Below are 24828 nucleotides of genomic sequence, written 5' to 3' on the forward strand. Positions count from 1 at the left end.
ACAGGAATAAAGTATTAGCAGTAGGAAAACAAGGAGTGAAAAAAGAAGGCTGAAGATCAGCCTGGCTTGATCACTCCCTTTGAAGTTAGGCATATGTAATGAGTCACAGTTCAAGGCTGTTTCTTTTCTCCCCTCCAGAATGTCACTTATTTTATCATCTGACACAATGACTACCTGGCTTGCACCTTCTAAGTATGTCCAAATTTTGTGTGATAAAAATATGAGTACAGCATAGAATCATAGAACCGTTTAAGTTGGAAGGGACCTTAAAGATCTAGATCCACCCCCCTGCCATGGGCAGGGACACCTTTCACTAGACCAGGTTGTTCACAGCCCCGTCCAGCCCGGCCTTGAACACTGCCAGGGATGGGACATCCACAGCTCCTCTGGGCAGCCTGTTCCAGTGCCTCACCACCCTCACAGTAAAGAATTACTTCCCAATGTCTAATCTAAATCAACCCTCTTTCAGTTTAAAACCGTTACCCCTTGTTCCTATCACTGCACTCCCTAATAAGAGTCCCTTCTCCATCCTTCCTGTGGGCCTCCTTTAAGTACCGGAAAGATGCTCTAAGGTCTCCCCAGAGCCTTCTCTTTTCTAGGCTAAACAACCCCAATTCTCTCAGCCTGTCCTCATCTCAGTCTACTGCTTATGAAACAAACATTCACAGTCCAACTTTCAAAATTGCAATTGAAAGGAAAAAAAGAAAAATAAATCAATTTTTGCCTCGAAGTAATGTTTCTATTTTATTTTCTCTCATTGTTAACTATTGAAATGCTTTCTTTGTAACTATAAAACAAAAACGCTCTTTTAGCACTAGACACACAACCAAAAGCCTTCACCATTAAGAATGAAGACTGCATATTTTGGGCACAGAAGTATTAAGACTTGAAGCAAAAATATTTATTGGTACAACAAATACCGAGCACCTGCAAATTAATATTACAACTTATTGTTATGATTATTATTTCAACTCCTCATTCACTAAAAGAAATACAAAAATTCAGAACTGTCAGCGTACACAATGCTTAAAACAATCCAGATATAGATGGATGACACACTGGTTGGTTTGTTTTTTAAACACCCTGCATGATGACTGATTAAGATCTAAATTTTCTCAGGAATCGCAGGAGCTAGATGAGGTTTGTGGGTACATTTCCACAATCTCTGCCTAGCTAGTAAACTACATGATCCCACTCACTGCAAGCTTATTACCTGACAGCAGCCAAACGTAGCACCTTTGCTGACATGGCTATGTGTTCTCAGAGAGCCTGGACCAGCTACTGCTGACACATAGGAAGGGAGGAGAGAGGAAGAGAGAAAGGAAGGGTGGTGAGAGATAGCACTGCAGCTGCTCCTGCCAGAACAACTGCCATCACTTTCCTTATCATCATCAGCAGGTCCTGTCTTGGACCATTCAGGCAATGTTTGCTGCTCAGATGTGCTCTCTGCCCATTCCCAGGGAAATATGATTGTCTCATGAGACAACAATGCCTTAGCTGCACTGCTAATTACAATAGTTTCTAGTAATTTTACTTAAGTTAGGACAACGAGAACCATTCTCACCAAGCACAACCTAAACTATTTAAGCTTCAAATTCAGGTGAAATAAGTCTCTTCAAGGGCACAAACATAAATGGGATCCGCAGCGTCCATGAGCAGCCAAACAACTGTCCTTTACTGCTTTGAAAGTGTCAGCCTAGGAAACCAAATAAGGACTATACAAAGAGCTGCATATGCGTTCTAGCTATGTTCTTAGATTTGTTGAACTTCAAAAAAGTTGCATAAGGACAACACAAGCTGGTATTTGTGAATCAAAAAAAGTGGATCTGCAAGAAGGCAGGCATAGAGTCTCTACACCTCCTTCTTGATCTCTTTAGGGTCCTTAGAAGTGTATTAAGTCCAAGTAAAAGCTAAAAAAAGGAGTTAAAGGATGAATTTTGCTGTGGTAAAACTCCTAAAGTAGCAGCCTCATTTTAATAATCTAAAAGTATTTACACATTTATATATGTGGGAAAAGTGCGCTTCAAGTATTTGTCTAGCACCCAGTGAAAGACAGGAGAAAGCGTATCTTGGATTTAACCAGTCAGCAAGTTTGTATTATAAATACGGAATTAAATTAAAAATCAACTGACATTTCACAGTATTACTGTGAGTGATGAACTGCCATAAAGATAAACTTCTACTGGAATAAATCGGTAATTGCCCTGATATTCAAATTTTTAAATCATATTTGGAAGTAAATCTAAAGTAAGTTACCATGAACTCTGCATTCAAAGTGAAGATTAGTAGATGGTAATTAGCCTGGAAGCTAGTGCAGCCCTACAGAACAATTGGATTGCTTTTTAACACAGAATCATTCAAATGAATGCATTTTAACAAAGACAATAAAAGAACAGCTAGGTGACAAGCAATGTGGGTCACATGTACAGAACAGCAGTTGTTACCATGACACTAGCAATCTAAGGGAAAGTAAGAAACACACAACTTGCCCCAGTTTTATACTGGTGGGGTATGTCAAGAAGAATATTCCTATTCTTACACTGGGTGTAAAACGCAGATATTGAAAGACTGGAAGAGAAAAGAGCTCAGCCATAAAAGTGATATGAAATTCAGAGAAAATATGTAAGACTTGAAAAGTACAATCTGTTTAGTTTATCATAAACAAGACCAACAGATGATTTAATCACTGCACACAAAAACCTTTGCTGGAAAAGTCTCACACTGAAATGACTCTTAAGATATAGCAGAGAAAGATATCAGCAGTCTGGAAACCAAAAGCAGATAAAATTTAAAATAAAAACCTGCAAATTCTTGAACATGAAAACAACCAACTCTTTAAAACCTCAAACAAACATAAAAAAAGATAGCTTATCCTAATCAAAACTGTTGCAAACAAGTTTGGCTCAATGAAGGGGTGAAATTTTATGGCTAAGCCAGGATAAGGTCACTTTACAGTCTTAACTCTTAAATTTACAAAATATTTTGTTATATTAAATGGGCACCTGTTCAAGCTGTAATGAAACAGTGCAACACTCTACAAGAAGTAGTGATAAACATTCTGTGTACCTAATTAGTAGAGCAGCTGTTACACAATTTTTTTCAATTAGCTTGGAATTGATAAAAAAATGCAGCTTCTAATTAATACAGAGTGCGCTCATCTTTTTCTGTTAGAAGTGTCAAACTGTTTCATTACCACAAAAACAGAAAATACTTTGATGTAGATAATACAATTTTAACTATCACTTAAACATTTGAAAATCATTAAGGACAAGTAGTAACATATACCATACACTGTATTCTGGGAGCTTAATGACATACAGGATATGAAATAAGGATAATTTAATAATTTTTTAGACATAAGCAACTTTTGAAGCAAATTATGCTGAAGTATTTTTCAAATTAGGTATTTAGTAGAAATAATGTGGGTGGGTTACTTTTAAACAGAGCTTTCTGCCTTTTTTTTTTTTTTTTTTTTTTTGGTGAAATTTTTCCCATTAACACTATTGAGGTTGCATGTTCTTGACATGCCTATCTGGAAGGTACTGATCTTTGAATCCAAAGGCTCACTTATGGAGCCACGTTGAATTAAATGCCATTTTCTACAGTGCCAAAACAGAAAACTTGGGAAAGAGATTCAAAGATATACTTGAGTCTTCAAGTGCCTGACAACTGTGATACTGGATGAAGAGCAGATTAGGTTTAGGCTCAGGTAACAAATCATAAACACTGAACATGTTCATATTTGGAATCAATGCTCTAATCATCTCAGGAAAACACTCAGGCTTCCAGCTTCTTAGGACTTCATCAGAGAATAGTTACACCAAGCAGTGTAAGCATCTGAAGATTCTGTCCTTTTAGCAGGCTATATAGTAAACCCATCTCCCCTTAACCTATGTGTTTGCTCATGGCAGTAATATAGTTCTCTGCAGGAGCCAATAAGCATATGCCGATACAGAGCATACTTAAATTTTCAAGTGACATCTAACAAAACTTCTACAAAAAGCTTAAATAGCTAAATAGCCTGAACACCCTAAATAGACAGGGTACAGAAAAAACCTCACTTAGAACCTGTAACTGGCTAAAAGACAAAAAGGAGCTGGAGAAAATAATGAGTAGACTAACACAGAGATCTGAACTTGGACATACAGTATTCAACACATTTGAACAATCTGATAGAGGTGATGAACAGTAAAGTCACAAAGTCTGTTAATATTACTGAATTATTACTTTACAGAATCGGAGTTGAAGACTGGCTATGAGAGCTCCCAAAGGAGCTTCTGACAGCGGATAACTGGGCAGAAGAACGGCAGATCAAGCTTTACTTGCACTGAGGTTCAAGTGATCCATGTGGTACACAGATACCAACTTTATATCTACAGCAATGAGCTCTGAATTATACCCTATGGGACAGGACCTTAGGTGTTCACGAGAATATAGTTTCAGTGTTCAGTAGTAGTCACAAAGCAAATAATTTATCAGTAATCACTACAGAGTGAAGAGGTAAGAAAGCATACAAACCAAAAATTTTCTTTTTTAAAAAACTAGACCTTTTAAAATATATATGGGAGAGAAGAGGCAAACTGAAAAAAATCCTGAGAGGTAAAAGCATGATCAAAAGTACATAACTTCTACATGAGAAATGACTAACTAAACTAGGATTCATTAAACTAGTGAAGTAAAGGGGTAGGACAGAGCACCCTATGGAAGCCTACGAGCTCTCAGGAGCTAAGAAAGTAACACTCCATGCTCATCCTTTTCTCATATCTTAGCCAAGCACCCACTGTTCGTCACGGTCAGTGACAATATTGGGCTGCACCCACCTTGAGCTGACCACACATAACAATTCTCATTTTAGTCTGGATGCTCTGTGATAGTCACAGCTACCCACTCCTTCATCCTCTTGCACCATGTCCTTAGTGAAATAGATGAGGTTCTGAAACTAACTACAGGACAAAGCACTTCGCTCAAGTTTTGCTTCTGGTAGGTATTTATTTAGGGATTCTCTAAATCACAAGGAGGCTGACAAAAATCATCATGATAGTCACTTATAAACCTGTTTAGAAGAGCTATATTCTCTCCCTTGTGAGGCAGATAACGATTAGACCTTTTCCAATTTTATGATGGCAACGTTAAATTGACAGCAAGAAGAAATAACACCACAGATGTTAATTCTGTGCAGTAAATGCTCATCATGAGAAGCAAAAAGGACCAGGAGAAAGAGACAGCCTCAGTACTGTTAAATGTCACTGTTGGAAGTTTTTAATCGTAAAATTCACTTCACTTATGGACTTACATTTTTGTAATCTAATCTGTATAGCTAACAAGCCTCAGTTCCATCTTAAGAGGTCAGGGGACTATCACCTGATTGAAAACCACTTGTATGAAGAGGCTTAGAGTATTTTATCATGCAGTTTGTTTCAAGGAAGGAAAAGAAGAAACAAAAAAAAAGAGGAAAGAAGAAGAAAAAAAGACAGGCAGCAGCCTGGTAATGGTTGTGTCAATACAACATTACAACAAAACATTTAGTAAAATGCGAGATTTCTATTCTCATTGTAATACCAATGAGAAAACCCGAATTCCCTCTCTCACCCCGCCCTTTGAAAAACTATCACTTAGTGTTTTTTCAGGTAAATTAGACAATTACCATAATGTTGATCTAAAAGTTTAGACTACTTAGAGCAATGAACTTGATTTCATACATACGAAATATCCTGCTAAACTTGGAGGGAAGACAAGCAACATAACTCTCCCCACTGATGACAAGCTTTAGTTTAATGATGCATTTTAACAGACTGACTCTAATCACAAAGCTAAAAGGTAATTTTGCAGTTCACGGCAGTAATCTAACAGTTGAAGACAATTTGTCTCGTTCTATAAACTCTGCACTTACCCCTTGTTCATCCAGCTTCATAAGCTGTTCTGTGACTTTTGGAGTGTTAAAAGCCAGCCTTAGGCAATGGATATTCAGCTCAGGAACCACATACTCCAGCACTTCTTTTAGGGGAAGTCCCCTGGCTGTGCAATGCTTTGCAGTTGAAGGGATAGCATCTTCCAGCACAGAGCCTCTTAATGTCATAAGCTAAGCACGCAAAACAAAAATAGCTTATATATTGAATTATGCACTGACAAAAGGTTGATTAGCAATAGCAGTGGAACAAAACGTACTATTTTTCCAATTCTCAATAGAGACTGAAGACATGAAGTAACTTATGTTGCATGAAACAGACACCAATATGCAAAATGTCACTCACTGATAGCTAACAGTAACAAGAGTATTTCAAATTATTCAACAGATTTAAGTTTTACAGGAAACTAATACTTGGAAAAGATTAGCAGTAGTATTGCTACCACAGCCTTTCGAAATATAAAAGTACACTTCTCAGGTCTATCCACTGTCACATATAAAAGCAGAGGAAGTAATTTCCCTCCTCTTTGCTTGCTTCTAGCCAGTATAGCTCCTCTAAGTTTCTCTAGCTTTAACCAATACAACCTTCGCAGTTTCCTCTGTATTGGATGTTATGAAATAACTCACTAATACGCTTACTCGTATTCCATGTAGTAAAACATGCAGCATAAACTCCTGGATTATACATATGTAGGGGAAACAGACATCTATTACACACGCTGAAAAGCAGACAGACCCCACACATGCCACCTGTTTTTGCCTGCTCACTTCTAGCTTCTTTTACTATCATTCCTGAACTGCTTACCTCACTGGTTCTGAATATGATCCGGTAGTTGTATTGAGGTCCATTTTCTTTGATTTCCTCTGGTTTCTCTCTTCTTATACTCACAGCTACTGGACCCAGGTTCTCATCTGCCCCAAAATAGTTCCAGTGTTCTTGCATTAAAAAAACACAACCAAAACACCAACAAATGAAAATCCATCTTCTTACACTTCAACTACATTTTCATGCTTGTTATACTAACAATAAATTGTCAGCTCCACTAGAGTCAATAAGAGCATGTCCTCAGCGCTACCAGGATTTCATTCTTGAGCTTCAGTTCTCTAATGAGCTTCATTTATACACGAAGGCTGAAATTTACCTCTTACATTAGCTCTTATCTCTAAATGTTCCATTCACACTAAGCTAAATAAGTACAACAAATTTCCCCTCCTTAAAAATAAAAACAAGGAAGCCAAATGCACCAAAGTGGGAAACTCACCACTGTTAACATGGGGGTGGCAAACAACTGTAGTTAGCAAAAGATGTATAGAAAAAGCAAAAACCAGTCAAATAAGTTACTCAATTACAGAAGGGGAAAAAACTGATGAAGCTGGAAAATAAGTTAAAGACTTGTTCATAGTGAAAAAAAACCCACCCAAAAATCAAAGCATAGTACCACAGAAAACCAGAATAAAGTGCAAAAAACAAAGTGACTAGCAAAAGTATTTAACAGCAAAGTGCTGAACAACCTTAAGAATAAACTTGATGTGCTAAGAGTTGAGTTTAAAACTAGCCTAGCTGAGGTGGCAGAAAGGAGAGTACAGGGCTGGAGAAATTACTCTCTACCTGAACAGTAGATTATTTAAAATACATTTTTATATTAGTTTAACTACACACATATAAAGCCAAGCTGTAAATGAAAAAACCCCAAATATTAGAAAAGTCCATTTAAAAATAAAGTTCAACAATTCAAGAGATTGGTGTTGAAGGCTCTTCTACTGAGCCTTGGTTCATAATGCTCACATCTTGACTAATGACAGACATATCACTATGAATGCAGCAACACAAAGTTGCACATAGCTCAAGTGACAATCGAATTTAAATGTACAATATCTGAAAGAAAAATTTAAGACAAACTGTCAAAAAATAGAAGCATTGTACAAGAAAAGTCCTATGTCATTACTTTCCGTATGCTGCATGCATGACTTAATTTATACATACACGAAAATAGAAAGAGCTATCTGAAAATTCAACAATTCAAAGAAGAAATGTGAAATTCAGTTGAATGAGACACAGATCTAACTGCCCTGAAAGGAAACATAACCACACTGCCTGAACTTCTATATACAGATTACTTGTTATTCTTAAAACTTTAAAACAGGAATTTAAGAGCAGTCTAATATGAGCTATTCTGCTCTAGAAATAGAATGTAACTTATTTTAATATCATAAATAACTGCATCTTTAAAGATACTAAAAATAGATATTGAAATACACACCATCCAAAGTGAATGGCAGTCATTTCTCCAATGAATAATCACTTGTGGTGTTGAAAATTTGAGTGCTTCATCTTTTAATCTATTTCTTTTTTAAATTATATGTATTGGTTCTTGCTATACTTTCTGTCAATACATTAAATGCTTTTCAAGTAGGTGCCCTCTCTGTATGAACTTACTTGTGCCCTAGAATTACACCTTTGTTTTCACACAGCTGTCCACCCCTTTAAGCCCTGGGTGGCTCTGTTCTATTCCCCTGTATCTGCTATTTTTTTTACCCCCTCCTCAGTGTCTTCCATTTAAGATTTCAGAGCATGCAAGACAAAAGTAATATGCTCGCAGCACTATAAAGCTTGCTTTCACCAAATTCCTCTGCAAGTCATCAAAAGCCAATACCCTGCACAGAGGTAATTAAGATTCAAAATTCTTTTAACATCTTGTGGAATATCCTGTAAATATTGGTGTATGTTCTGGGTGACTGAATTAGTCATAAGTGGGGAAATTATGAATAGATTAGGCCATCCACATAAGCCTAATTATATCTTTATACTACTCCACTGATATGAGCCTACTAAACGCCACAGAGGTCCTCTGTTGTTTAAAAACCCAAGCTATCTTATTAGCACACTAGCTATTCTTTTTTCTCCAGTAATTAACTTGCTTTTTTCAGGATGCTTACAGCTCACCAGAAAGTTTATGGCAGAGATGGACAATGCAGAAGCACAGTCATTGAGAACATGGATCAATTTTCTATCAGCATATTATGCAGCTTCCAAAACCTGACATGGCTTGGCCATCTCCACACCAAACTGCCTAATGACTTAAAAACATTGACGTACCTCTGCTTATACCAACATTTTTTTCTTTAAAATTTTCCATTATAACACATACTAGAAGAGACAAAAAATAACATTAGTTTTCTGTACTGATAACTGCACAGATGATAAAATTTGTGTATGTTGTAACCAGCCTAGCCGGCAATTCAGATAGAGAGTTTTCTCAGGAGAAACTATTTCGTATCTTGAAAACACATCTAGGAAGGCTGGTTTGAAGCTGCATGAATACAGACATACAATTCTGTATCATTTGATTAAGCTTTTTATCTAACACCTATTTCTTTTGAAAAATGCACAAAGCAGTTGTGGAATTTTACACTTCTCTGCTAATAAGAAATGTCTTTTATCCTCTTTCCCTTCACTCTACACCGGGCAAGTGATCTTGCTCTCCTATGCATCTCCTCAGTCCTCTCTTCTAGTCACATTTACTACAGGATTATTCATTCTCTACCTTCATTTTTATTCTCTTTCTCCTCCTCTACCCTGCCTCTGTATTCATTCTGCAAGCTACAGTATAAACCCTCATATTGGACTACTTCTCCCTGTGGTACAGTTTCTTGCATCTCCACCTGATTTTCTACTCCATCCTGAATTTGCTGATATCCAGCCATTTTCTCTTTCCTGTAGCAAAAAAAAGCAGTAGCAGAATTTATGTGCACAAAGCTTAATATCCAATCTAAACATAGTTAATTAGGAGTTTTACTGTAAAAACAGTTGGCTCTGGCTGAGCCCCACAGCAGCCCTCCCAGTGCTGTGCTTGTACTGGTAGCCAGAAGGGTGCTGCTAACACACCAGCGTTTGGCTGCTGCTGAGCAGCGCTCGCACAGCACCAAGGCTGGCTCTCCAACATCCCCCCATCACCAGCAGGCTGGGGGTGGGCAGGGTCTTGGGAGGGGACAGAGCCAGGACAGCTGACCCAAACAGACCCAAGGGATATTCCATACCATACGACATCTGCTCAGATATAAAACCAAGGGGGGTGGGGGGCGACATTTGTTATTTATGACATTTGTCTTCTGGAGCACCCGCTACGCACACTGAAGCCCTGCTTCCTGGGAAGTGGGTGAACATCGCCTGCTGATGGGAAGTGGGGAATAACATCTTTTGTTTTCCTCTGCATCCACGCACACATGTGACTTTTGCTATTGCTTTGTTATCTTGACCCACAAGTTTTGTGGGCACCTGGCATCCAACCAAGGTCAACCTACCACACTACTTCACAACTATAATTCAAGAATTTTATGCCAAACATGAACAACACAGAAGATAGCTTTTACTTCCACCCCACACAGAACATCACTGAAAGCAACACTCCTCAAGCCTGACATTTCATTTTAAACTACTGTTGAAAAATTATTTAAAACGCATTCAGGAGAGAACCAGCCAGAAATTCATTTATAAATCCACGCCGAAAAAAACCAATGATTGCTTGTACCTGGCCATTAAAACAGATTAAACATACTTTTAAAACTAGTGAAACATTTAGGATATAATTCCACTGATACTTCCAGTGAAAGAACCTAAGTGAAAATACTCATTTTGCTGGCAGATATTTATGAGTTTCCCTTGCAAAGGAAATCCAAGTAAATGCACTTGATTTTGAGTGGGGAGGTTCTTTTGTGCTCTTGTCATATTTACTTTTGGATATCATGTTCAACTGATATATTTTGTATAATCAGACTAGAAGTAAAAATCCCAAACATTTAACCTCAGAATGAAATTCTGCATCAAGCATTTTCCTCTAATTTTACCACTGCACTTTCAGCACTGGAGCACTCTGGCCAGCAGTTCTCTGGAAACAAAAGGGCAGCATTTTTAGAGCTGCGTCCCACAATGTCTTAAGACTTGCTCATGACCAGACTAACTGTAAATTTTCTGTATATCTAGCCACATACATGAAAGGTACTGATTTGGGGATAGAATATGCAGCAATTTAAAGCATAAGAGCAAAGGGGATTTTTTACTGGCTGCCAATAGTAAAAGGAAAGCTGGCAAACAGCTTATTTGTTACAAAACCAGCTCAGAAAACCACTTCTTAGACAAGTCTTTCATTCTAAGCCGGTAATTGAAATCTGTCCTAAATGGCAACCGTGTTTGTGACTACTGCCTGATGATGACCAAAGCTAAATGGATGCTCTTGGTTCTCCCCATGAGAACTGGAATTCTCAGACACAACTGGGGGGACAGGGAGAACAGACTGCTCCCCCCTCAAGCAATATGCACACTTTTCCAAGCAGCACTTAGACAAGCTGATGGAACCAAGTTTTTCCACCCCTATGGTTTTATTATTGGTAACAAATAAGTCTTTAATATCAAGCTATAGACAGGTTAATAAACAAGGCTCTCCTTGCAAAATACTTTATTGCTAATAATTGACCTGTTATATAAATGTACAAATATTTAAGATTTCATCCAGAATACAAAAGGCAAAGCTTTTATTTATGTAAGGGAAAGGAATTCAAGTCTCGATGATAAATTACGGCCAGACATTCAGAATTTCTAAGTGGAAAACATTATGATACAATATAAGCCTGTGGTTTGCTTGTGTTTTAAATACTGATTTCAACTGGAAAAGGTTCAGAGAAGGGCAACAAAACATGATTGAGGGGAATAATATGGTTGTTGAAGTTTATAAAATAACACATAGCAAGGAAAGGTGAGAAAACCAAACTTTTTCACCTAGCAGTGAGGCTGCTTTAATCTAATGACCCTAGTTTTTATTCTGGAAGCCAGTAAAAATTGGTTCTTTATGACTAACGTAGATAAGCTGCAGAACTCCTTGCTGCTGGAGTACTGTGAATGCTAGAAGTTTATTCAGCGTAACAGCCAACTGGATATATGCCAGAAAGGTAATATCTGCCAAATGCCAAAAAGATACTATCACCAGGTTAAGAAATCCATTCTCTATGCATCTCTAGAGGCTGGCAAAGTTCACCTTGAAAGTATCGCTATGACTGTGCCCTATTCTTACTCTTCCTTCAGTATCTATTGCTGGCCTTTGCCAGAAGATAGGACTAGAAGTTTTGGGTTAACCTAAGACAACTCATCCCTTCTCCGGGAACCATAATTTTATGTCCAGAAGCAGTGAGTTCAAGGGGTTTGCTTCTCTCTCTCTTACAACATTAATTTTTTTGGGGGTAGAAAGCTATGTATTTAAGTAAGAATCTCACTTTCTCACACAAAAAACCCATCTTTTCTTACATTTCAGTGAGAAGGCCTGAAAAACTTGTTCCTCTTTTCTGTCAGAAAATACACTTTTTATCAAAACTGACGTTCGTCAGCTGTCTCAAAATGTATTTTCTTAGATTAGTTGCAAAGTTTTATACTCATCACAATCATAGGACAAAAAAACGTTACAATGCTTTACAAAGAAAAAATAGTCTAAAAAGTAGGACCAAAACAACTGACAGGTAGCTTCTTGAAATATTCCCTTCCATCCACCCACCCTTACATTTTGGTGCCACTGTGTGGAAAAGAAAAAATTCCAAACAAGCCCAACCTGTTTTCCCTCCGATTAATTGTAAGGGCACCATGTTGAGAGAGATTATCTTTTATTTCAATAATCACAGATTTTTAAAATTTTGCCCAGTATCAGCACCCTTTAAAATACTTTCATTGCTATTAACAACCTTGTTTGTGTATTTCAGCCAATATTCTGATTTCAGTCCAGAGGGTCCAGATCACACAATTGCCCTTGAACACAACCAAACAGCAAGAGCTGAAAGTACATATACATTATGGCACAAGTGAGAGGCATGCCGATATCGAAACCAACCTTACTCTGTCCAGCTACCTACTCCATCTATACAAACTGCAAACTCCTCCAACAAAGAGACATCTTAAAAGAGGGGACTATCAGATTAAGAAACAAATGCCAGAAAAGACCATGTTATCTTAACTCAAACAGGTCAGAAATTGTCTTTTCAGGCATTGAACTTAAGAGAAGGGAAAACAACATACAATAAACCCATGACCACCATATAAAATTCAGAGAACTTTCTTTAGGAAGTCTTTCCCATGTATAGTTATCCTTTTAGTTCAAAGCCTAACCTTATTTCAAGGTCAAATTTGTGCAGCTTTCACAGGTTTGTTCTTGTGCTAACTTCTCTTCCCCCTCTTTTTTTAGCATTAGCTTTATCACATATCTCTGTACTTACAAATGTCCAGGCTTAAGACTTTTAGTTACAAGTCATCCTAATTAAATACACCTTTTGAAGTACACCTTTAAACAGTTACTTTGCAAATTCATCTTTTGCAGTAAGAGTAGTATTAATCTCCTGAAAGTATAATATATCTCCACATGAATTAGTTGTGTATGAGCCTTCCATAGTGAATTAAGGGAAGTGAGCCTGCAATTCGTATCATCCTGCAAGGTTCACTTCTCTCCGCTGAGTACAAAGACAGTCTGCACAGTTAGCTCAGACAGAAAGTAGTGGAACTGAATGCAACCTTGGGAACTACCATTATAAGTTCTTTTCTCAATATCTGTACCATTTTTCTAACCTCTGCTAAATGGTCTTCACCAGTACTTTAACTTTTAGAAGTCTGGACATCAGACCAGAATATTATTTATCAACAGTTTTACCACTGCTCTGTAAAAGGTCAAATATGTCGATTTCACCTTAGTATTTCCTTTACATACAAATGCTCATCCATGATTTGTAACTAGGAGTTCTTTGTTGATATAGTCCCAAACTACCTGCTTTGTTATTTGAAGTTGGAATGAAAACAAATTTAAAGGATTACAATTCTCTGGGTAATTGCTTTGCATTCTTTACAATCTCTAGGATTACTCAGTAGAACTCCAATTCTGTGAAATTTTCCTGGCTTGAGATCTTTAAAAGTTATCATTGCTGAATCAGAATTCTTTGCTTCATACTTTTATGACTATAAAGTTACCTACGGCCTGCTAACTTGATTAGCTGATCACACTGAAACTGCCTGTCGCCACTGTCTAATCCATTAATAACATCATCAAGATTCAACGTCCTCTTCAAACAGAAGTTTCTGCATCGTTACTTGCTTAATGTTATAAAACCTTTCAGTTACAACCGACTTCCTTGATTTTTTTTCCCCTATTTTACTGCTATCCTGTCTCTTTCAGATTAGTCTAAAGTTTGCTAGGGGAAAGGCAATATTCTGGCTTGTCAACAAAATGTGTTTGGTACTTGCAGAACTGTGGGGCTTGGGGATATCTAATGAGGCTTCTGAAGTACACCTCTTTTCAGACAAAAATCTCTGGTAGGAACATCCCTAGCTCCTGCCTGCTGGACTGAACACAAGCACAGTGAATTTAAAAATCCATTTGTAGGGCTTAAGAACAAAACAATACCAAAAAAGTAATCACAGCTTCTTCTCTCCCCCCCAAACCCACTCCATACACATACTGACACTATTATACCTTGTTAGTCCTCACCAATACCCTTAGGACTAGGTTATGTCGATTTTATCTAGTTTGTCTTAATTGCAACTAGAAAGAAACAGAGACAAAATGGTGACTGGCATTGTGGTAGCATGAAGGTGTGGTTTCCCTAAAGGATAAACCAAACTAATGAATTGCTGTTGCCTACGGGCTGCAATCCCATTCACACATCCTTCCTCTTCTGCTGTTCACTCTCACTGCTTACCTGGCACCAGGCTTTGACACTTCTTTGACTGCAAGGAAAGCCGATTTGATTCACTAGAACTGGCAAGAAACCACCAAGCAATAAAAAGCAAATTTACTGCGATGGCAAGATTTCTGCTTGGTTAGTAAACTGAACTAAACTGGCTTATCGAGTTTTCAGAAAACAAAAGAACTGGTACAAGGAAGGCGGAGGAATAAACTCTTCCCCTTTTAGTGCTGAAATGCTTTAAATCAGGTCAGCTTTTAGCACGGAACTGCACCTTTAGCTGCTGACTGTAAAACTCAAGAATGACAAAGAATCAAATTGTTCCAGAGGGAGCCAGATAAGAAGGTGATCACGGGCAAAGGTCTCTAATCTCAAGCTCTCCCCTCCAAACATACCTCATCCTATATCGTGCATCTGGCTTACTGTTCTCAGGAAAGCAATATTTCTCCTCACTCTTATCTCCAAAGGATGTGGATCAGCACTCTCAAAAACCATGCAGCAAAGGCTACTTCTCAGCACTAGAAAGACTGCAGAAAGAGGAGACTATGGAAAGCATGACAAGAGCCACCCAACCAAGCAAGGGTCAATGCAAGGAAGAAAAGGCAAGAGATGGACCTATTTCGAGGCAAGGGAAAAATGGGAGATGAGATTATTAGCTGTAATAGAGTTAACAAGCTGAAGGTTTTTTTAACTGACCATCCCCTTATTTTAACCAGACATCCCTGTTGCTCTAATCTGCAGGAAACAAGCTCTTTTGAGTAGCTTCCACTAAACAGATGGTAGCTAAGGAATAAGTAGTGTTCAGGTCAGCCATTAAATGGACTCTATCCATCAGAAGATACCATAGCAAGCTGCACAATCCTGCAGACAGAACTCTTTTTTGAACTTCAAAGGACTTTGGTCTGCAATCTTTTCTGATCGTTTTCAGAATCAGGAAGAACAGACAGTGAGATCTGCATCCCACAGTGCCAGTATCATTTTGGTGAGGAGGGATTATCTGGGTAATGTTTGGGTTTCTATAGGTCAAAAGCTCTGATATGATTATTTCTTCCTGAACACCTCCAACAGAAAATATAATCCTTTGTTTCAGTAAAACCACACAGAAGAGAACTGTACTCTTTTTCAGATATATTGTTGTCATTTCAACACATATGTGCAGGTGTGTATATATACAATTATATAGAGAGAGTGATAGCTTCTTTCTGACAAAATCTGACAAATTAGAATTTTCTTTCTAGAATGATGGCTATAATAAAAATAGTAAGATATTTATTTTTATTTATATATTAATGATTTAAAACACACACACCCCTTTTGAAAGGTATGATTAAGATATTAAAATGTCCGAAGATTACTATAAATGCTAACTTTCCAAGCTGCACGTTCCATTAAATCCTCAGTTCATCAAGTATTGGTGTAGGGGTAACAAAGTTCTTATATTCTATGATTCCTTCTTTTTTAATCTGAAGTGCCAGTCCCTGCACACTACCATGGATACCAAAGCTGTATTTCAAGACATTTATAATTTGTACCCACTGCTAACTTACGCATATCAGTACTGAAATAGTCAACATACTTTTACTCCAACAACTGTGAAAGACTATTAGACACAGCATGTATTGATCGGTAAAATATACTATGTTTAAGCACTGATGATTAAAAAAATACATAAGTCTTGCAAATATTTTTATAAAGCAACTGAATTTATGTTGCTAAAATAAAAAAATCATTAACAAAACACACGGAGAAATAAAGTTTACCTACCTTTCTGATAGAAGAATTTTCGGTAATAATATGCACCAAGGTCTACATGTTCAACAATGTATCTTTTCACTCTGTCTAGATGTAAAATCAGATTCTCCTTGGGAACTTCCAAAACTGCTACTCCAGCATTCGTGCAATGAGAACTCAGAGTCGACTCAAACGAGGCACTTTCACATCCACTGAAGGAACCAGAGTTAGATTTGGAAAGGCTGATCTTCCTCTCCCCTTCCCCACCAATCTCATTACGAAAATAAGGACAACTCATCACAAGTTCATTGCTTTTATCATCTCCCTGATCCATATTGAGACTTCCTTTTGAATTCAGGTCTTCAGTGCTGCCCATTGGAGAATTGAAACTTGCAGAATGAGACAAGGGTCCAGAGACAAGTGATGCTACAGCAGCAGCAGATGCACCTGTGGTTGTGTTCCTTCTTTTAATAACATTATGCCTGTTGATTGCTGCTTCATTTAAATCAAATAAAATACTCTGTACATCATAATGAGCAAAACACTTTGGACAAGTCCAAGGCTTGATGCTATCTTCTGACCTGTTATCTTCAAGATCTGAAGACTTCCCAAGCTCCCCTTCCCCTTTGGCATTGCGCAGCTTACGAAAAATGGATGAATCTCCTGTCTCTGATTTTGAGCGTCTCTTGAGTGGCTTCTCCCTTTCCTTAAAGAGTCTCAGGTTTTCCCTTTGAGTAATAGGCCCATCTATCACATCTAGAGAGAATCCTGAACCTTTGCTTCCACTGGCAATCAGGAGTTCACTAAGCTTAGTTGTGGCTGGGCTTCTCTGATCAGACTTTTCATCTTTATAGCCCTTCAATAAGTCAAAAAAACTTTCCCCTGAAGTTCCCTGTTTATCTATGGAAGATGTGCTGCCATACTCCCTGTGCAGAGATGGTCCAGATTTAAAAGTGGGTGAAATACATTCATCAAAACTATCCACATCAAGCTCACTTATGGTAATATCGCTGTTGCTGCGCTGTCTTATTCTGCGAAGAGCTTTCCTTGGGGAACTGGGATAGCCATCAGGTGTAAGAAACCTGGAGTCTAGATTCTCAGATTGTCTGGTCTTATTTTTAAGTGTGCTCTGGATGCTCTTTAACATGACAGAATCACTAGCATTCAGGTTAACAGAGCTTCCCTGACTCCCAGGACTGCTTTTAGAAGACATGCTGTCGAGGCAACTTGATGTTTCAATATCTTGACTAGATCTGCTTGTTTCCTTGATGTTCTCCTTCCTTGGGGGCCAATCAGCAATCCTTGCCCTAACCCCCATTTTAGGGACTCCAGGGGTAGACGTAACGTGATGGGAACTTTCATTGCGAGGAGGTCCAACGGGTGCCATCACTGCAGATCCTAAGCTGCCATTCTGTGACCTAAATCGCCTCATATAAAAATCATCCGAGTGGACTTTTGAGGTGCCATCTGTTCCAACTGATACCCCAGTGGCAACAGCCCTTTCGGTCTGGGACCGCTTCAAGCTGGTCATGATCTTTCAGGATGTTCAATCTTAGTAAGTTCCAAGAGAAATCACAGTCATTTCTGCTTTTTAAATACACAGTTCTCTTTTGGAGAATAGTCTCCAAAATATACAACGGTTGCATGAGATCTTAATCATGGACATTTAAGGACACTGTTAAATGCAGGATGTCTATAAAACTCAGATATTCAGTATGTTTTGATAAACAATAATTTCCTTTAAGTTTTGCATTTTAAGTAGCAGCCATGCTCCGATACATTCAAACTGTTTTAACATCACTTGCACCCTGAAATGTCAGTGTTGTAATCCAATCGCTTATGCTTCTTTTAAGCCTAGAACAGAGAAAAAGGAAGATCAAAGCATTAATCATGTCATATAACTTTTTTTATAATCGACACTATCAAATTAATTATTCTACATAATTAATATTTCTAACAGACATGCTTTTAAACCTTGTTGATCATCATTTCAAAAATGCAGAATTGTATTATATGGTGAAGAGTTTTCTAGATATTGCTGGTTTACCTTCTGAAAAAACCAAACTACTTCTACATTTGGATTCCACACCTCAATATAATTTTTCCCTTATGCACAGATTAGTGATACTTTTTGAATGGGTTAATGGACAGTTTTGCAAAGCATAAGCAGGGCACTAAGTTCCTCCGCTTAAAGACACACACAGCATATATTTCCTGTAGAAACTATAGAGGAGCCAGATCTGGACTCCAAATTTTGTTTAGAAACTAAAGAATTTACCATTTATAAGTCACACATCCTTGGTTGCAATTAGGTATTAACAATGCCTATTCAACTTTTCCATTAATGTAAATAACTATGATATGCTAACAAAAAAAAAGGAAGCTAATTAGCAAGAAGATTACAAAATTATAGAGAGAATGGCTGTCAATACAATTTATTCTATGTTTTGCATAGCCTTATTTGCAAATCAGCTGGACAGTCCAGAAAGTATGTATTATCTCTGCCCAGATTTCACAACATATAAAAAGACTAAAGCTAAATCAGAACATATACTTTTAAATAACTTCATATGAAAAGTTCCTTTTATTTCCCTGGCTAACAAAATATTGTCTGCTACAGCTCCTGTATAATCCAGTTTGACAAAGCCATGGAAATTAAATGCTTTCCCATACCTCATCAGTACTGAAGTGATTACAAAGCATTTACTATACTACCCTTTGAGAAGCTGAAAAAAATAATCCACAAATGCATCCTTGCTGGTAGAAGACAAAAGCATGAGACTGTCAAGATAAAAAACTTGTACTGCTGTGTACATCCTTTTAACACAAAGAAGTTCATTATTTTCAAAGGCTGGACCAATTACACAAAATGTGGCCTTTAAATATTTGCCAAATATGTGTAGAGAGATGCTGCTGAACCAGCACCATGTTGACAATACAGTACTGTCTATGAATCAAGGCTTTCTGATGCTTCCAGGGAAACTAGTACTTTCTGCAGTCTCGTCTCAAAACTATGGAGTACTTCAACCCACACTAATTAAGCATCAAGCCAGGACACTTTCTGCCTCCAAAGGCAGCATGTTTTACCTTCACTTCCCACAGCAACTCTTTGAAATAGCTCCCATTTATATCAAGCTGAATAAATAAGGAATACTTAAAAGGCAGTGTATCACACTTAACAAGAACACTACAAACGATCTCAGGTGTTACTGTATTTGCACAGCTATTTACATAACAGCAGTTACATTCCTTGAAATTGTGCTACAATGACACTGCTGAAACAATAGGGTTTTTTCTACCTATGTAATTAGAATAACTTTAGAAAGGCAGTCTATCCATGCAGCTGTTGCAAAACTACTCAACTTCCAGCTGTTAAAAATTTCAAAACACTCTCCAGTCTAAGAACTGATCAAACTGATGAAACACCTCTGCGCACAAATCAGATCAAGGAAGGAAATAAGCAAACACTGGGTCCCATCATAGAACCTAATGTTCTGCCTATGCTCTTCAACAGTGCCATAGAAAATACTGCTTATGCAGGACGCTCTATGAAACGGGAACACTGCACAGACTTTTTAAACCGATATACAGGCTGGCTTTTATAGGCAGAATGGAAGGAAAAGATAATGAAAACTGATAAGGATTTGGGGCAGGAGGAAGACAGGCTAAAAGGGGTAGTGAGGGAAGAGTCAAGCTGAGGGTGGAACACAAAATAGGCAGAAGTGTCCACTACCACACACTCCTCTTCCTAACCTGCAATGAAAGCCAAGATTTCTATTCCTCACCATTCCCTTTCCACCATCAGCACCCCCGACAGCAAAGTACACATCTCCTCCCCCTCGAGTGCTGGTCCTTAACAGAAACATATAACCTACTAGTACAAGTTTCTCATTAACTTAAGGGCAGAAGTTCACTCAGCAGTTCTAAAAATTCACAAACTTGGTGTTGACCATATAAGCACCCAAATGCTATCAGTTTCCCCTGCCCCACAGATTTTTTTCCTTTAAAAATTTTCAGGCCAACAAGATAAATATATATCTATGAAAAAAATATAATTAAGTGGTCTGTGGAACTTATTTCTGACCTGTTGTGTGTATGGTTCGGTCATTAGTTACATAACCACACAGTACATTTTCTACATACTTTCTCTGTTCCTGACTCAGCACTAAGGACACCTCTCTCTGCAGACCAGTTGTTTCATGCTCTACAGGTTTTTGCAACTGTCCTACCTCATCTGCTGTAGCAGCTGGAATACAGGCAATAAATGATTAAGGTAACAATATCATACCTTGCCTGTGTCCATATTTGTATTAATTAGTTCATTTTTTTTTTTTTTTGAGACTGTAACTACCTGTCTGTGGTTATTTCCTTAAACATTCTTGTCCTAGTGTCTAATTTGAGACCTAACAGTCTGATCTAAAAGGTTTGATTAGCTCCAATGAAAATAAAGTGAAAACATTACATGTAGTAACATTAAAAACTCCTAAAGCATAGATCCTGGGTACACTGGTCATCAGATTTAATGGAAAAGGAACAATAATGGCAATCTGTACTTTTAATGTTTTCTCTACTTGCAAAACATGACTGCATCAAAGACAGGGTGAATCACACGATTTAAATGACCATTAATTACCAATAAGCAGATGATATTATGAACAGGAAAACCTGCAGAAAGTTAAATATTAAGTAGCAGAATTGCTAACACAAAATATGTAATCTATTAAAATTAGTTACAACCGCAAGATAGGCAGTACAGTACCTACTTCTAAAGACAAGAACAGTAATTGTGAAGAGTGACAATTCCTAATTCATTACTATTTCAATATAGAAAAAAATATAATTCAAGGTAGAGCTACGAATATATACATGAACAGAATACGGTGAGGACAAACTAGCACAACCAAGAAAACATAAGTTCAGATGAATTGGAGAAGCATATTGAGGTGACCAACAAAATACTCAGATGAGTAGCTACATATTAAAAGCTCTAAATAAAAACCATACACAGAAACTACAAAAAGTAGTACATTGATATTTAATACTGATTACATAAATTAAAAACCAGTTAAGAGAACAAGCTTGGAAATGATCTGCTTACCAGACTACACACAGCAACTAGTAAAGCAATCTGAGGATCTGTTCAAAATGGGTCTCAAATGCTTAGGACAAATTTTAGTCATAGCTTTTTACCAGCAGCAGAGGACTTTGTGTCTATTCTCAACTCAAAATGAGCTACAAACCAACATGGTTTTATGTTTTCCCCTTCTATTTATACCTCTTTCATCACTTTGCACACTCCTCCCAAACTGGGGTTCCAGATGTAGGACAAAGGACCATTCCCATCAAACTTGAAATGTCCTTGCAGATGAATCTCAAGATAGTTTTGCAGCCCTATGTCATTCTTAAAAGCCAGGTAGGTCAAGAGATCTTGATATATTATTCCTTGTGACTGAAGTTAGTAGCCACCAGGAACATGAAGACCTACTATCAAGATTTCATCAGAGGCCTCTGGATAATAAAGCAGCAAACAACAGCAATGGATTAAGAAGAAGAAATGTCTCACTCAAATCAGCTGAGGATAGTAAAAACCCCTCAACTACAGCATGCTAGTTATTTTCTATCTTGGATTCAGGCAGCTAAATAAGGTAATTCAACACCTACTAGTTCAGATGAATGGATAAAAGGAAATCAAGCCTGATGCATCAATTTAGAGACCTTCTAATACAGTTATTCCTAGATTTAATTTATGTGGGATTGTGCTCTTTTTCCTTACGAAGTAGTGACTTTACCCTCAACTGAGTCTTACTTGAAGAGATTTAACAATTACTATGTTATCTGCTGGAAACATGCTGAAACCTCAAATTCTAGGATCACAAATGCTAATGATCTTAATATTCTTATGTTGACAGAGATAGATTTGGGGGCACCAAATTAGTTATGATTCATAACGTTCCAGAGGAAAGACTTCATACTTCACACCATCAGCCCTCACTAAAAAGGGTTTTTATTATAAAAAGGCATTTTATAATTAAAAATTTGTGAATGAGGGAATCAGTTTTCAAATTCTAGAAATGTCTCACTTGCCAAGTTTCCACACCACTCCCACACTCCACCACAAACTACAAAATATAATAGAGGATGGTAAATGCAACATATGACCAGAGATACTTTAAAATACTGAAAACTGTACGATAAGGAGCTCAGAATAACGTTTTACAGCAACTAGTGTTTAAAAACAAATTAAATCATCTCTATTTCACACTAAATTTTTAGTTTACTAAACTTTAGCCAATGTAAGAAATGCAGTGCAACACACACATTACTGGTAGTAACCCTTGTTAACTTCTATTGGGAAAAGAACTGGCATTGCCATAAAGCATCTCCTCTGAAATCAGAAAAATAAATTAGAACAATGAAAAAAATATTTTATTTACGAAAGCTTATCTATTTGTGTCAAATTCTTACCTGCATTATTATACAGATCAAATTCCAGAGGGGGGGAGAAATACTACCTTATCAGCTGATTAAATTAGTGTATGTATAAAATAATGTCCAATTTCATAAAATTAATTTCTCTGAGGAGAAAAGTTCCATTTAATCTTTAGAAATACTTGGCTTTATGTGGTTACCTATTATTAACTCCATCCTTTTCTTTCCATGGTAAATTTCATCATTGTAATTGAAGGAAAGTTAAAAAGTGCATCTTTCAGAAGATTTTTTTATCAACTGAAAGGCTATTTGAAGAATAGTATTTGGTATTTCACTAGTTTATTTGTTTTATTTTTGTTACACAGAGGAATTGCTGTTTTGTGTTAACTGAATTTGTGACAACTATCGGCATAAGATGAAAGATAGATTCCCCTAACTAGCTTTCTTCTTCCCCCCCACCTGCCCCATTCATGTTAGCTACATAATTTGCCACTGATCTACATGTCAGCAAGCCTGCGTTTATGCCCTTTTCTCTGAATGTTTCCTTGCTCCTTAACTCTCACAAGAAAACCTTTGCTCTAAGGAAACCCAGTGCCATCTGTTGCCATATTGCACATCGATCATCTGCACTGATCTGCTGAGATTTAAGTAGTGCTTTATTCTTAACATCACTCTCTGCTGAAGTAGCTCACGCTAAAACACAAACTTAGCAAGACTAGATTGATTTTACGGAGTAATAGTAATGAACGTGAACTACTACCACCAGTTTCTCTGCTCTTGCAGCATGCCTTTAAACAGGCAAACACACGCTTGCTTTGCCACATGCTGAAACAACTGGAGGATATGTGGTCACCAGAGATGAGTGCTAGGTTTGAGCTCATGTGCTGTGGCACTTGGCAGAACTTGATCCCTCAGGTTTTGAGCCCTGCTAGCCAGATGTAAACGGTCAGTCAGCTCAGAGCACACCAAAACAGCTGGTCTCCCTGGGCAAAAGACCATGAAGTCACACTCAATCATGCTTGCATTGAGTGGTAAAACGTTCATGCCATAACATGATGGTAAAAGAAGCATAATAAAAGCTACCAAATTGAGATAGATATAGGAACTTAGGGGACAGTAAGCTCCTATCTGTGTATTTCAGCACTTTTTGCTCCATTATGTTCTCCTACTCATTATTCTCCATGTAAACACCACAGTATCTTAAACCAGAATTGTGTCCTCTGTTTCCACATCAATTTTGTAACCATTAATCAAGATAGAGAAATCACAACACCCCAGTGTACCAGTAACTGTTGCAGAAGCAAACCCTTTAAAGCTTCTTTTAACTGAGACCAAGAGAGAGAAAAGGCACTGCTATTCCTACTTCACCACTCATGTTCCATTTTGGTATGAGTATAATTTATTTAGATAATTAAATGCAGAATCCCTTTCCTGGAAGCTAACTTACAGGACCCGAGAAAAAAGAGACACAGACAAGCCTTACTGTATGCTATACTGTATTCTATTCACAGAATGAGATTGTTAACAGCGATAGTTTATTTTTGATAGCAGTGCTTGCTCTCTAGGAAGCAACTCTAAACCAGTGCCAAAAACACGAGAGCAAAGTATTTTAGCTCCTGGATACCATCTCTCAAGAAAGTGAATTTTTAGCAACTACAAAAGGGAGTTCCACCCAGCCCCCTGTCCCTGCCCCTTCTTTATTTAAAGAGAAGTTTCTCTTCTGTGTTTCATTTTCAGTTTCTAGTTGTTGATATATTCCCGCCCTGGGTAAAGATTCCAAAACAGACTGCTCCCTGGCGTGTGGACCCTTGTAAAATTGACTTATCTGCAAAGCATCCAAGTTAATCAATGTGTAACTTCTGATACTATGAGACTCTGACCTATGAACAGACCTATGAACATACCATACCTGGTATGGGTACATTTCAGTGTAATTTCTGTAAATTACAGTAAGTACCAAGGATGCACTTTCCTGAGGTTTACACCCTTGCCCATACCTCCGTAGCACAAAGGCTCATACACCACCCTCTTCCTCCAGCCTGGCTGCAAGTTTGTTT

General features: G+C 37.6%; 1 protein-coding gene across 14 annotated transcripts in view; it reads right to left on the reverse strand.

Annotated features, from left to right (window-relative positions):
* Positions 1-24828, reverse strand: part of SIPA1L1 (signal induced proliferation associated 1 like 1) — a 220904-nt gene that overhangs the window by 62693 nt on the left and 133383 nt on the right. For all 14 annotated transcript variants that reach the window (XM_055715526.1, XM_055715528.1, XM_055715522.1 and 11 more), the window contains 3 exons: positions 16376-18196; positions 6711-6841; positions 5891-6079 (listed from right to left, as the gene is read on the reverse strand). In XM_055715526.1, the coding sequence (XP_055571501.1) occupies positions 5891-6079; positions 6711-6841; positions 16376-17873 (1818 nt within the window). In that variant the 5' untranslated portion in view covers positions 17874-18196. The remainder of the gene's footprint in view (positions 1-5890; positions 6080-6710; positions 6842-16375; positions 18197-24828) is intronic.

The sequence above is a fragment of the Falco cherrug genome, chromosome 7 (genome assembly GCF_023634085.1).
Source record: "Falco cherrug isolate bFalChe1 chromosome 7, bFalChe1.pri, whole genome shotgun sequence".
Taxonomy (NCBI): Eukaryota; Metazoa; Chordata; class Aves; order Falconiformes; family Falconidae; genus Falco; species Falco cherrug.